Raw genomic sequence first — 14,427 nt, 5'->3', positions numbered from 1 at the left:
TATTTACCATCCTTTCCACTTCCTGAAGCCTATCAATCAATCATTACTGATCTGCATTTAGGGCAGTTGCCCAGGTGGCAGATTCCTTATCTGTTGTTTTCCTAGCCTTTTCTTGAATGATTTCAAAGAAATTGGAAATTTTATTTCACTAACATCTCTGTCGTCCTCCTCATAAGCTTGGTTGTTTGCTATGTCAACAAAAAGATTTCTTTTTACATTGAGAAGATTCTATAAATATTCCTTCCATCTGTTGAATGATACCCTGGGATCTATTATGAGTTCACCTGATTTACCAAAACACTATTCATTTCCTGTTTCCCTCCCTCTCTAAGATTCTTTATTACTGTGCAGAAAGGTTTCCTTGCTACTTGACCAAGCCTTTCCATGTTATTACCAAAAGCTTCACTTGACTTTTTCTTGGATTCAGGAATTATTTGTTTTGCTCTGTTTCTTTCATCTATGTAAATTCCCTGTCTGCATCAGTCCTTGTTCAGAGAGATTTCTGATTCATTTTCTTTTCTACGTACACAAGCTGCCTTTTCTTCATCATTCCACCAAGATGTTTGTTTTCTCACCCATCTTTACACAGCGTAGTTCCTGGACATTCCATTGCTGTTTCTATTTACAGCTTCACTGCGAGCCACCCATTTTCTTTCTATATCCTTAAACTGCATATTATCTATTATTTGCAACCTTTTACATATCATATCCATGTACTTCTATCCAATTTTTCATCCTGGAGATTTTCTACACTTATTCATCTGCAGACAGATTTCATTTCTCTATCCTAGGCCTAGATATATTCAGTTCACTACAGATTAGACTGTGGTCCATATCAACAAAAGAAACCCAAAATACCTGCACATTTGTAACAAATTTCCTGAATTCAAAGTCGGTTATGATATAGTCTATTAGGGATGTGGTGGTCCTACCCTCTCATGTGCAGCAGTGAATAGCCTCATACTTAAAAAATGTATTTGTAATTGCTAATTCCACACTACTACAGAAGTTCAGTAAACATGTTCCATTTCTATTAGCTTCCATATCTTCCCCACATTTACCAATCACTTTTTTCCAACTCTTCATTGAAATTGCCCATTAGCGCTATCCTATCCTTACTCTTGACCTTTACTACAATGTCACTCAGTACTTCTTAAACTTGTCAACTTTATCCCCACCTGCACCCTCACATGGTAAATAGACAGAGACAATTCTCATCCTAATTCCTCAAACTACTAAATCTACCAACATCACTTGCTCATTTATATACCCAACAGAAACTACGTTGCATGCAATAGTATTCCTGAAAAATAGTACTACTCTGTACATTAGGGTGGGCCGAAAAAACTCGAATTCTTTTTTCCAAGTCGTAATACCGCGGAAAAGTTGCGAATTGGGGAGAATAAAATGGGGTAAAAAAGAAACAAAATAGGTTCATTTCTTCCGGTCGTGCACATCCTCTAAAGTTTGCCGAAATTCTGAAAAAATGTATATTTTAACAATAATTTTCTACCTTGCTTAACTTGTCAATATTTAAATGTAATAGCTCTAGTTGACTCTTACTCAAACCAATAATGATTTAGAAAAAAGAATGGTTCAAATCGGTTAAGGTCTTACGCTCGTGCAACAGCCGTCAAAAATGTAACAAATTCTCGCGCTCGTCATAACTCGCTCGGGTCAAAGACTCTGACGCTCAGCCCACCTACCACTCTCGCCATCATGCCGTGCCATTGTTGTGTCAGTCTGCACTTATCTCTCGTGTTTGATGTGTGTTTCATTCGCTCTTCCAGTTACTATTGTGGCATTTGCATCTACTGTATTTTGATGTTTGTTTTGTGTTAGGACATTTTTGTGTAACTTTGTGACTTATCGGTGGTATACTATGGCTGTACCTCAGAAACTCATCACAAGACAGGTATTTGCTTGCCCTATATTTGCTGCACCTGAATACTTTTCATCAAATAAGCTAAAGTTAAAGTTAAAGTTATTATCCTTCTAGTAAAGGTAGCAATAGTGACCAAGATAGTGGTCTTCATCATCAGTTTCAACAATATTTACATTTGAATACAAGCACAAGGGTTTCAGATGAGGTTCAAATTCATCATCCAGAGTTAAATGGGTGTCACGTGATCTCCTTTCCAATAATTTAATACGTTTCTTTGTTTCAGACATGACCAACCCTCCAATTTTTCCTATTCTGTGTGCTCGTAATAAGTAAACAAATCTTAGCTCAATAGCAGTTATTCTGTTTGATTTTGCACACATTTGATAATTATATCGCATTTACATAAATCAGGGGTTCTGCTACAAATGCAGTTAAGAACAATGGGGCATTTGCAAGCCGCTACGTCAAAAAGCAATGAGCATTTTTGCTTAAACTCGTCAGTTTTCTGTACAAACAAATCTTTATTCTTATCCCGAGTATATGATTTTCGAATGCTGTAATATTTGCACAATGTGTCACATCGCTACTACACTAGGTTGTGTACAAAGACAGTTCCCCAAGGCGGCGTGGAATAAACATCTTTCCAGTTAAGATCGTGAGGCAAGCTGCCCTAATTAGAAGACCGCCATTTTATATAACAGAGAAGCCACCAAAGGACCTTTGCAATTCAAACAATCAACACTCCGAAGACTGTAAAAGTAGTTAGTGGGACGTAAAACAAATAACACCGGGCGAGTTGGCCGTGCGCGTAGAGGTGCGCGGCTGTGAGCTTGCATCCGGGAGATAGTAGGTTCAAATCCCACTATCGGCAGCCCTGAAAATGGTTTTCCGTGGTTTCCCATTTTCACACCAGGCAAATGCTGGGGCTGTACCTTAATTAAGGCCACGGCCGCTTCCTTCCAACTCCTAGGCCTTTCCTATCCCATCGTCGCCATAAGACCTAACTGTGTCGGTGCGACGTAAAGCCCCTAGCAAAAAAAAATAATAATAACATTAAACTTTCAACACATCCCTTCACCACAACCTAAAGAGTAATATTTGCAAATCGAAAAGTCAACACGCCCTTTTTCCATAATATAATGAGTAACATTTAAGGAGATATCATCACAAAATACAAACAACAAATACTCGAAGACTGGAATATACTCTGCATAGACTTTTTATTCAAGACCAAGTGTTTTTAAAAAGTGCCTCACCATAGACGCTTGAAGATAATTTTAAAAAAATGTTTATTAGTAAATAAGTAAATTGGTCTTCATCATCAGTTTCAACAATATTTACATTTGAATACAAGCACGAGGGTTTCAGATGAGATTCAAATTCATCATCCAGAGTTAAATGGGTGTCACGCGATCTCCTTTCCAATAATTTAATACGTTTCTTTGTTTCAGACATGACCAACCCTCCAATTTTTCCTATTCTGTGTGCTCGTAATAAGTAAACAAATCTTAGCTCAATAGCAGTTATTCTGTTTGATTTTGCACACATTTGACAATTATATCGCATTTACATAAATCAGGAGTTCTGCTACAAATGCAGTTAACAACAATGGGGCATTTGCAAGCCGCTACGTCAAATACATCATGTAGACCCGAATTTTAATTTAAGTAACCCTCTCACAAATGCCTAAAGACTGTTACAAACATTGAGTTTTTATTCATGCCACCTAGTGTTATTACGAAAAGTGTATCAGCACAGACGCTTTAAATATTTTAAATTTGTATATTAGTTAATACGTTTTTCCTACACAATTGTAGACACTGAATTGTAATTTAAGTATCATCCACACATATTATCTTACCCCCATACCCCCCTCCCTCCCCCTCCATTCTTTTAGAGCATCTAGAGCAATAGTTTTCAAGATCCCATGGGACATAGTTTTAAGGTTTAATGTGCTTACTGTCCAAATGTTTTTCATCTCAACTATCTTTATACAGCTGAAGATGACCACTAAGTGGTCGAAACATGTTCAGTGTATGCTAATGTATTTTTAATTTTGCCCAAGGCAAAAAATAAAGTATCGATTAGGTGGTTTTTAAATTAATTTGTTGATTGCTGTAATATTTATCATGCAACACTTTTATAAGTTGCACAATTCTCTTATCTATAACCGTTGGGATGGATGCTTTCTGATATAAACCAATTATTTTGTTAGCTACTGTACTGTCAACATGTGAAAAACTGACGCTCTTATTATTAACTTTAAGCGCCAAGTGGTATCTCTCCTGTGAAGAACACCGAATCACGTCCTCACCAGTAGGAAGCTTGTTTGATGAAAAGTATTCAGGTGCAGCAAATATAGGGCAAGCAAATACCTGTCTTGTGATGAGTTTCTGAGGTACAGCCACAGTATTCCACTGGTAAGTCACAAAGTTACACAAAAATGTCATAACACAAAACAAACATCGAAATACAGTAGATGCAAATGCCACAATAGTAACTGGAAGAGCGAATGAAACACACATCAAACACGAGGGATAAGTGCAGACTGACACAACAATGGCACGGCATGATGGCGAGAGTGGTAGGTGGGCTGAGCGTCAGAGTCATTGACCCGAGCGAGTTACGACGAGCGCGAGAATTTGTTACATATTTGACGACTGTTGCACGAGCTGAAGACCTTAACCGATTTTAACCATTCTTTTTTCTAAATCATTATTGGTTTGAGTAAGAGTCGACTAGAGCTATTACGTTTAAATATTGACAAGTTAAGCAAGGTAGAAAATTATTGTTAAAATATACATTTTTTCAGAATTTTGGCAAACTTTAGAGGACGTGCACGACCGGAAGAAATAAACCTATTTTCTTTCTTTTTTTACCCCATTTTATTCTCCCCAATTTGCAACTTTTCTGCGGTATTACGACTTGGAAAAAAGAATTTGAGTTTTTTTGGCCCACCCTACTGTATATGGCCCTTTTCTTCTTAACACCTATTAAGAACAGTTCATAATCTCCTATCTCATCTTCATTATTTCCCCTTACCCAAATATCATTAACTCCTAACACATCCACCCGCATCCTCTTTGCTGACTCAGCCAATTCTACTTTTTTTCTTCCATAAGCCCTATTAATATTGTTAGCTCCCCATCGAATTCCATTTTGTTTGCCAAGTTACTTCCAAGGAGTCCCTAGCCTGCCAAATGGAAGAGGGACTCTGTTATTCCCACAGGACCAAGGCTTACTTAAAATGATTTCCTTAAAAGAAAAAGTGTTGGACATATGTGCAATGTACTGTTTTATTTTAAGCCTACGACTATCTTAAAAGAAAAAAAGTGACAAAAGTGTTAGATGTATGTGCAAGAGACATCAACTTTAATGGACTCAGGTGCAACCACAACATATGTCATCAATGCTTCAAGACATGCGAGTGTTGTTATATTAGGTGTTTATGTTTCCAAGTTCCATTTAATGTTCTTTTCCATTTATAATTTAAGGCTGAAGATGAGCCAATACAAGGATTGAAACTAGTCCTGATGTAATGAATAATATTAACATATTATATACATAACTGAATAGGTGAACCTTCTCATCCTTGTAGATAGTGCTCAGCAAAAAATTCTGTGAAACCGGATGCTACCTTACTCACACATAGTCCCAGTGAGAATCTCTCCTCTAATGGGTTAGGGACCAATAGTTGATTGTATAGCTATAGTCACCTGAGCACAAAGAGGGCCATGACTCAGAATATGTCCGAAATGCCCACTCCTATTCCATAGCAACTGGTCTCCTGACTCTCAGGGTCATTTACCAGGTCACTCAACCATAGCCCAAGGTTCACAAATTAGGACGTGACTACAGTAACCCTCACCAGGATCCATGAAACTTATACAGAGTAGAATAAAACTATCAAGATTACAGTGGCATAGATATGTATGGAGAATAAATAAAGAAAAATATACCAAAATATATGACTGATACAGGAACAGAAGGAAAGAAACTCAGAGGAGATCAACAAACTGAAGTCTAAAAAGTTATTTATTTTAATTTCTCTCCAAGGCTAAACATTATTTAAGTGATTATGTGTATGGAAATGGGCTAGAACTGAGATGGTAGTAGCTGTAGCATTAATTAAGGTAATATCCCAGCATATGCTTGGTGTGAAAAATTGGGAAAACACAGACAATCACCTTCAGAGCTGCCGACAGTAGGGATTGAATGTTGTTTTTTTTTTTTTGCTAGGGGCTTTACGTCGCACCGACAGAGACAGGTCTTATGGCGACAATAGGGCTTGAATGCACCTTCTGCAAAATACAGTAATGAAGAGGTAACTTCACAACAGTGAAAGAAGAAGAGAGAATCAGAGATAATAAGAGATGTTTGAGATATGCATGTTCCCAATAGACACCACAAAAGACAGACTCCCACCTCTGGTGGCTTCCAGTTTTCAGCAATACCATGCCTCTTCATCTGCACAGAGAAGTTATTTCATAAAACAAGATCTTAAGGTGGGATTCCACTGAGGCAACATTTGGGCAACAGTGAAGCATGCAACAGTGAAGCATGATGCAGTCAACTTTCAATTGAAGAAACATGGCACGACATGTAGCATACGGCTGTGTGGCATGAGACATGTTGCCATCTGTCGAACACTCCCTGGTGCCGCATGTCTCAAAAATATGCTTGCCGAACAGTGTCGCCTGGGATCCGACAGTGTGTGGATCGGTGCTACAAGATGAAGTGGGCTATTGAAAACACTGTGAATTTAATTAAGGATTATCACAATGCTCTGGAATTGCAGAATGTAACACTGAGTGATTATAAAAACAGTAGCAAAGAAAGCATACGTTAAAACGGCCCCAGAAAAATATGACTGCAGTGTCCAGGAACTGAAGAAAATGTAAAAAAAATGCATTCACCTTTCCACCGAGAGCATAAACGAATTCAGAAAATGAAAACTCGTGGTGCTTCTCCATTGAGAGGAATCCTGTGGTTCGCGTATAATCTACTTACCTTTCTTCTTGACATTGATGCTCCAAACATCAAGTGACAATAAGGAACGTTAGATAAATTGATTTTAAGCCACTGTTTTCCTATAATAAATGAAATACGTTAAATACTTATGAACTTTTGTAAATACAATTATGATTTATTCAATGCCTGCCGAGCTGAGTGGCTCAGACAGTTAAGGCGCTGGTGTTCTGACCCCAACTTGGCAGGTTCGATCCTGGCTCAGTCCGGTGGTATTTGAAGGTGCTCAAATATGTCAGCCTTGTGTCTGTGGTACTTAAAAGAATTCCTGCAGGCCTAAATTCCGGCACCTCGGCGTCTCCGAAAATCGTAAAAGTAGTAATGGGACGTAAAGCCAATAACATTATTGTACAATAATAATGATAATAATAATAATAATAATAATAATAATAATAAACTCTACATATCAGTATCTTATGGCATTTCCATGCCTATGGATTTCTCGTAAATATGTCATTTAATAGCATAACAACAAATGGTTCTCTTTTCCACACTGTTAACACACAACAAGTAATCTACGTTTTATTTGAATATCCTTCGCTGCTACTCTAATTATGGAAAATCTTCCAACACTGTTTCATCACAGTCTGTTTCTTCCTCACTATGTCTACTTATTGTCATAGTTGCCACGATTTCTCTTTCATTCTCCTAGTATAACTGTATTAGAAATGTGAACTATACGGGGGTAAAATAATCAGAATAGGGTTAGGACATTTTGCTTAAAACTAATACATTTTAATTTTTAAAAATATCATTAAATTCTAGTGAACAAGAAGTTCTAAATCTTCCCGTACCTCTAGGCATATCGATTCTGTCATGGTACACGACCTTCATCTGACAAAGTACTCCATAAACTCATCACTAATGGCTTTCGCCTCTTGAGAATTCCGATGTGGTTTGTTTGCCAAGGGCTCCATGCCTTATCAGTCTTATCACCTTGGATCACTCTGCACCATGCACATTTTCGGGATGATTAGTGAGATGCTAGGTTGAGAAACTCGAAACAAGTACGTCAAGGAAGTATAGCTGTCACCAGCCGGTCAAAGTTGAGTGAGGAACTGTTGCCTTGGTTGCCTTGATGGAATAACGTTTGTAGTTGGCGACAAGTCTCCACAAGTAACGCATGCTACACCCGGCAACACATGTAGCATACCACATCTTTTGTGCCCGACTGACAGCAAGCCGCATGCTACAAAGAGCAACATTTGTTGCCAGCCGCATGCTACATGTCACCCTTTGCCGCAGGCAGTGGAATCGTACCTTTAGGATACCTAGACCTGCTTATTCATGAAGTTATTCCTGATCTCACTGGGAACTGGCTTAAGTCAAATTACATAGTACAACAAATTTAAACTTTTTTCTATCACTTAACAGTTATTTGAGAGGACATGTTGAACTTCCTGCAACATACTGCATAGGCTATATAGTTCATTGTTGTTCATTTGTGGTTTTCTATTATTTTCTATTATTATATTTGGTGTAATTTCAACCCAAATCATCCATAATCCAAAATACACAACAAGAGAAATATATTAAATATTCTAACATTGTATTTTTGTTGCAATTAAGACCTTATATAGTAAAAATTCTTACCTTCTTAAAACACTTTCCTCCTATAAGATGGCTCCGAAAAATCTGTTATAAGTCGCCAGCAGTAATTGGCAAGCATGTAGGACACTGATTTCCCTTTGTATTGCCTTTCCATTTCTAATAAGTCCTGATGGAACCTTTCCCCACGCTCATCACTGATCTCGTCAAGGTTTGGTGGAAAGAAATTCAAGTGCGAATGGAGGAAGTTAAGGGGCATGTTACATCCCAGTGTCTTGTAAGCCCTCATCCACCATATCTCTGTAATTGTCTGCTCTATAGTTCCCCAGAAAATTCACCCAAACCAATTTAAAACCAAGTTAAGCTTTTTTCTTCCACAGGAATGAGAGTCCCCTCGAATACATCATCACATAAGAGATCGCATATTTGTGGCCCTATAAAGATACCTTCCTTTAGTTTTGCCTCACTCAACCTTTGAAATTTTCCCCTTAAACATTAAAATGCCCTTCCTGATATGCCTATCACCTGAACAAAGTTCATCATCAACCCCAGTTTTATATGTAAAGGGGAAAAAATTATTTTGGTGACATCAAAAAGTGGCAAGTTTTTAAACACTTTTTTGTCCCAATACTACACTTTCTCTTGATGACCACTCTCTAATTTTATAATGATTACGCTTATCTCGACTGTCCCACTCACAGAGAAAACAACAAAATTTAATGAACCCTAGCTGCATTACTGTTAGCATACCTATCATTTTTAGATCTCCATAAACCTGCCACCCATGTTCTGTATAGTTCAAAGTCATAAGAACTGTTTCCATACTATCATATGTTTCTTTCACGTTAATGGAATAGGCAATGGGGGGCGTTAACATTCCTTTAGAGTAATAAAACCAAGAGGTATAATAAGAAAGTTACCAAGATAGGGAGATAGTAGCACCTTCCGCTCCCAAAGAAAATAACCTTCCCGCTAGAGGGTGCGATATAAATATCTCAACAATGTTAAGTAATACAAAAAAACTAATGTTATTTTTGTGATCAGTGTGTCCAAACACATGGTAACTGATATACACTGAGAGTAATTCACTGTTGTACTGTGTTATCTGCCAATCAGTTATGCCCACAGAATAACAAAGAGCCATTTTGATACAAAAGCCCAGTGGAGAGATGAATAGAGGTTGATCATCACTGCTCAGCTTTGGTCATATTTAAAGAGAAATGGCCATGCACCAGGTTTTAATCTACCAAGGAAAACTTGGACTGTTCTTAACAGGATTTTGACTAATTATGAAATCTGTGCTGAATCTCTTTATAAGAGAGACAAAATTCCATGTCATCAGTGTGACTGTGGTGCTCCTATATGGACTATTCAGCACACTGTATCCAGTTGCAAGACAAGGGCCAATATTTTAGTAGCAACACCTGCAGCCCTAGAATGGATAGTCACTAAAAAAGTCATCTTCCATGTGGATAAAAACCCTATAGATACCTGAACATGTATCTATAGGTTTGATTGTTCTTGAGAAGAGAATGCCTATGAGGAACTTACACAATATTATGTGCTCATTCTTCATTCTAGCAGCTGTAAATAATAATGCCATATGATAAATAAACAATAAACTACTAAACGCTGAAAACTGCCCAAAAGCCTATACAGTATCATTGTCAGAATGTTGGCTGGCAGGGTAGAAAATGTGGTGATTTACATTTTCTAATCACTAGATTGCATGCTAAAATTCTGGGTTAAATTTCAAATCTCTCTGCGGTGCTCACATGAAGGGAGGTCATATGCTGCTGTTGATGGTTGATTCGTCTGTAGGATGGGGCCCATTAAGCCTTCAGCAGTCCCTTGGTCTTATTCAACAGGGTAGGCTGTTGTGTTGATACAAAGTTATGCCCTCTCCCTACCTCATCATCATCATCTATCCATCACTGTAGCAGTCGTCGTCATCATCGTCATCATCATCATCATCATCATCATCATGTTAATTTTCATTTCTCTCTTAGGCTAAAAATCCTGATGATACTGCATAGCCTATTACTTCCTAAAAGCATACAACTAATTACTATTGATGCCATAAAAATAATGCATTAGTAAAATATTTAAAAACATACTTCATTCCATATGATACCCAAAGATTCTCACCTAAATGATATGGCATACGTGAACAATTCTCTTTCACTTGGCCTGACTAGAAAAGCTCCGTCAGAAGGGACCTTCTTCAACATCTCTTCAGCTTGATAACGTGTCATGCTTTTGTGATACCACTCTTTACCTTCATGTTCTTTTGGGTGAGGAACTGGTTCTTTTAGTGTGATAAGAAATTCCTGAAAAATCAAAAAAAAAAAAATTTAACAGTTTTTAACCACTTATCTTTTCCTTAATTTAACTTTATTGACTTAATTTTGTTTTCACAGAGGTTTGGAATATATCAAATACAGCGTATAACTGAAATAAGGTACATCCATCCAACAGGTGACAGAAGATATCATTCTAAGCAAGCTATGCAAAGAAACTGTAGTAAGTAAGTAAGTAAGTAAGTAAGTAAGTAAGTAAGTAAGTAAGTAAGTAAGTAAGTAAGTAAGTAAGTAAGTAAGTAAGTAAGTAAGTAAGTAAGTAAGTAAGTAAGTAAGTAAGTAAGTAAGTAAGTAAGTAAGTAAGTAAGTAAGTAAGTAAGTAAGTAAGTAAGTAAGTAAGTAAGTAAGTAAGTAAGTAAGTAAGTAAGTAAGTAAGTAAGTAAGTAAGTAAGTAAGTAAGTAAGTAAGTAAGTAAGTAAGTAAGTAAGTAAGTAAGTAAGTAAGTAAGTAAGTAAGTAAGTAAGTAAGTAAGTAAGTAAGTAAGTAAGTAAGTAAGTAAGTAAGTAAGTAAGTAAGTAAGTAAGTAAGTAAGTAAGTAAGTAAGTAAGTAAGTAAGTAAGTAAGTAAGTAAGTAAGTAAGTAAGTAAGTAAGTAAGTAAGTAAGTAAGTAAGTAAGTAAGTAAGTAAGTAAGTAAGTAAGTAAGTAAGTAAGTAAGTAAGTAAGTAAGTAAGTAAGTAAGTAAGTAAGTAAGTAAGTAAGTAAGTAAGTAAGTAAGTAAGTAAGTAAGTAAGTAAGTAAGTAAGTAAGTAAGTAAGTAAGTAAGTAAGTAAGTAAGTAAGTAAGTAAGTAAGTAAGTAAGTAAGTAAGTAAGTAAGTAAGTAAGTAAGTAAGTAAGTAAGTAAGTAAGTAAGTAAGTAAGTAAGTAAGTAAGTAAGTAAGTAAGTAAGTAAGTAAGTAAGTAAGTAAGTAAGTAAGTAAGTAAGTAAGTAAGTAAGTAAGTAAGTAAGTAAGTAAGTAAGTAAGTAAGTAAGTAAGTAAGTAAGTAAGTAAGTAAGTAAGTAAGTAAGTAAGTAAGTAAGTAAGTAAGTAAGTAAGTAAGTAAGTAAGTAAGTAAGTAAGTAAGTAAGTAAGTAAGTAAGTAAGTAAGTAAGTAAGTAAGTAAGTAAGTAAGTAAGTAAGTAAGTAAGTAAGTAAGTAAGTAAGTAAGTAAGTAAGTAAGTAAGTAAGTAAGTAAGTAAGTAAGTAAGTAAGTAAGTAAGTAAGTAAGTAAGTAAGTAAGTAAGTAAGTAAGTAAGTAAGTAAGTAAGTAAGTAAGTAAGTAAGTAAGTAAGTAAGTAAGTAAGTAAGTAAGTAAGTAAGTAAGTAAGTAAGTAAGTAAGTAAGTAAGTAAGTAAGTAAGTAAGTAAGTAAGTAAGTAAGTAAGTAAGTAAGTAAGTAAGTAAGTAAGTAAGTAAGTAAGTAAGTAAGTAAGTAAGTAAGTAAGTAAGTAAGTAAGTAAGTAAGTAAGTAAGTAAGTAAGTAAGTAAGTAAGTAAGTAAGTAAGTAAGTAAGTAAGTAAGTAAGTAAGTAAGTAAGTAAGTAAGTAAGTAAGTAAGTAAGTAAGTAAGTAAGTAAGTAAGTAAGTAAGTAAGTAAGTAAGTAAGTAAGTAAGTAAGTAAGTAAGTAAGTAAGTAAGTAAGTAAGTAAGTAAGTAAGTAAGTAAGTAAGTAAGTAAGTAAGTAAGTAAGTAAGTAAGTAAGTAAGTAAGTAAGTAAGTAAGTAAGTAAGTAAGTAAGTAAGTAAGTAAGTAAGTAAGTAAGTAAGTAAGTAAGTAAGTAAGTAAGTAAGTAAGTAAGTAAGTAAGTAAGTAAGTAAGTAAGTAAGTAAGTAAGTAAGTAAGTAAGTAAGTAAGTAAGTAAGTAAGTAAGTAAGTAAGTAAGTAAGTAAGTAAGTAAGTAAGTAAGTAAGTAAGTAAGTAAGTAAGTAAGTAAGTAAGTAAGTAAGTAAGTAAGTAAGTAAGTAAGTAAGTAAGTAAGTAAGTAAGTAAGTAAGTAAGTAAGTAAGTAAGTAAGTAAGTAAGTAAGTAAGTAAGTAAGTAAGTAAGTAAGTAAGTAAGTAAGTAAGTAAGTAAGTAAGTAAGTAAGTAAGTAAGTAAGTAAGTAAGTAAGTAAGTAAGTAAGTAAGTAAGTAAGTAAGTAAGTAAGTAAGTAAGTAAGTAAGTAAGTAAGTAAGTAAGTAAGTAAGTAAGTAAGTAAGTAAGTAAGTAAGTAAGTAAGTAAGTAAGTAAGTAAGTAAGTAAGTAAGTAAGTAAGTAAGTAAGTAAGTAAGTAAGTAAGTAAGTAAGTAAGTAAGTAAGTAAGTAAGTAAGTAAGTAAGTAAGTAAGTAAGTAAGTAAGTAAGTAAGTAAGTAAGTAAGTAAGTAAGTAAGTAAGTAAGTAAGTAAGTAAGTAAGTAAGTAAGTAAGTAAGTAAGTAAGTAAGTAAGTAAGTAAGTAAGTAAGTAAGTAAGTAAGTAAGTAAGTAAGTAAGTAAGTAAGTAAGTAAGTAAGTAAGTAAGTAAGTAAGTAAGTAAGTAAGTAAGTAAGTAAGTAAGTAAGTAAGTAAGTAAGTAAGTAAGTAAGTAAGTAAGTAAGTAAGTAAGTAAGTAAGTAAGTAAGTAAGTAAGTAAGTAAGTAAGTAAGTAAGTAAGTAAGTAAGTAAGTAAGTAAGTAAGTAAGTAAGTAAGTAAGTAAGTAAGTAAGTAAGTAAGTAAGTAAGTAAGTAAGTAAGTAAGTAAGTAAGTAAGTAAGTAAGTAAGTAAGTAAGTAAGTAAGTAAGTAAGTAAGTAAGTAAGTAAGTAAGTAAGTAAGTAAGTAAGTAAGTAAGTAAGTAAGTAAGTAAGTAAGTAAGTAAGTAAGTAAGTAAGTAAGTAAGTAAGTAAGTAAGTAAGTAAGTAAGTAAGTAAGTAAGTAAGTAAGTAAGTAAGTAAGTAAGTAAGTAAGTAAGTAAGTAAGTAAGTAAGTAAGTAAGTAAGTAAGTAAGTAAGTAAGTAAGTAAGTAAGTAAGTAAGTAAGTAAGTAAGTAAGTAAGTAAGTAAGTAAGTAAGTAAGTAAGTAAGTAAGTAAGTAAGTAAGTAAGTAAGTAAGTAAGTAAGTAAGTAAGTAAGTAAGTAAGTAAGTAAGTAAGTAAGTAAGTAAGTAAGTAAGTAAGTAAGTAAGTAAGTAAGTAAGTAAGTAAGTAAGTAAGTAAGTAAGTAAGTAAGTAAGTAAGTAAGTAAGTAAGTAAGTAAGTAAGTAAGTAAGTAAGTAAGTAAGTAAGTAAGTAAGTAAGTAAGTAAGTAAGTAAGTAAGTAAGTAAGTAAGTAAGTAAGTAAGTAAGTAAGTAAGTAAGTAAGTAAGTAAGTAAGTAAGTAAGTAAGTAAGTAAGTAAGTAAGTAAGTAAGTAAGTAAGTAAGTAAGTAAGTAAGTAAGTAAGTAAGTAAGTAAGTAAGTAAGTAAGTAAGTAAGTAAGTAAGTAAGTAAGTAAGTAAGTAAGTAAGTAAGTAAGTAAGTAAGTAAGTAAGTAAGTAAGTAAGTAAGTAAGTAAGTAAGTAAGTAAGTAAGTAAGTAAGTAAGTAAGTAAGTAAGTAAGTAAGTAAGTAAGTAAGTAAGTAAGTAAGTAAGTAAGTAAGTAAGTAAGTAAGTAAGTAAGTAAGTAAGTAAGTAAGTA

General features: G+C 34.6%; 1 protein-coding gene across 1 annotated transcript in view; it reads right to left on the bottom strand.

The window, feature by feature from the left end:
- LOC136863740 (1-phosphatidylinositol 4,5-bisphosphate phosphodiesterase gamma-1) overlaps positions 1-14,427 on the bottom strand; it is a 512,032-nt gene that overhangs the window by 210,768 nt on the left and 286,837 nt on the right. Inside the window, exon 13 of the mRNA XM_067140126.2 lies at positions 10,610-10,791. Within this exon, the coding sequence (XP_066996227.2) occupies positions 10,610-10,791 (182 nt within the window). The remainder of the gene's footprint in view (positions 1-10,609; positions 10,792-14,427) is intronic.

The sequence above is a fragment of the Anabrus simplex genome, chromosome 1 (assembly GCF_040414725.1).
Source record: "Anabrus simplex isolate iqAnaSimp1 chromosome 1, ASM4041472v1, whole genome shotgun sequence".
NCBI classification, from domain to species: domain Eukaryota; kingdom Metazoa; phylum Arthropoda; class Insecta; order Orthoptera; family Tettigoniidae; genus Anabrus; species Anabrus simplex.
This window is presented reverse-complemented; position numbering and strand designations above follow the sequence as displayed.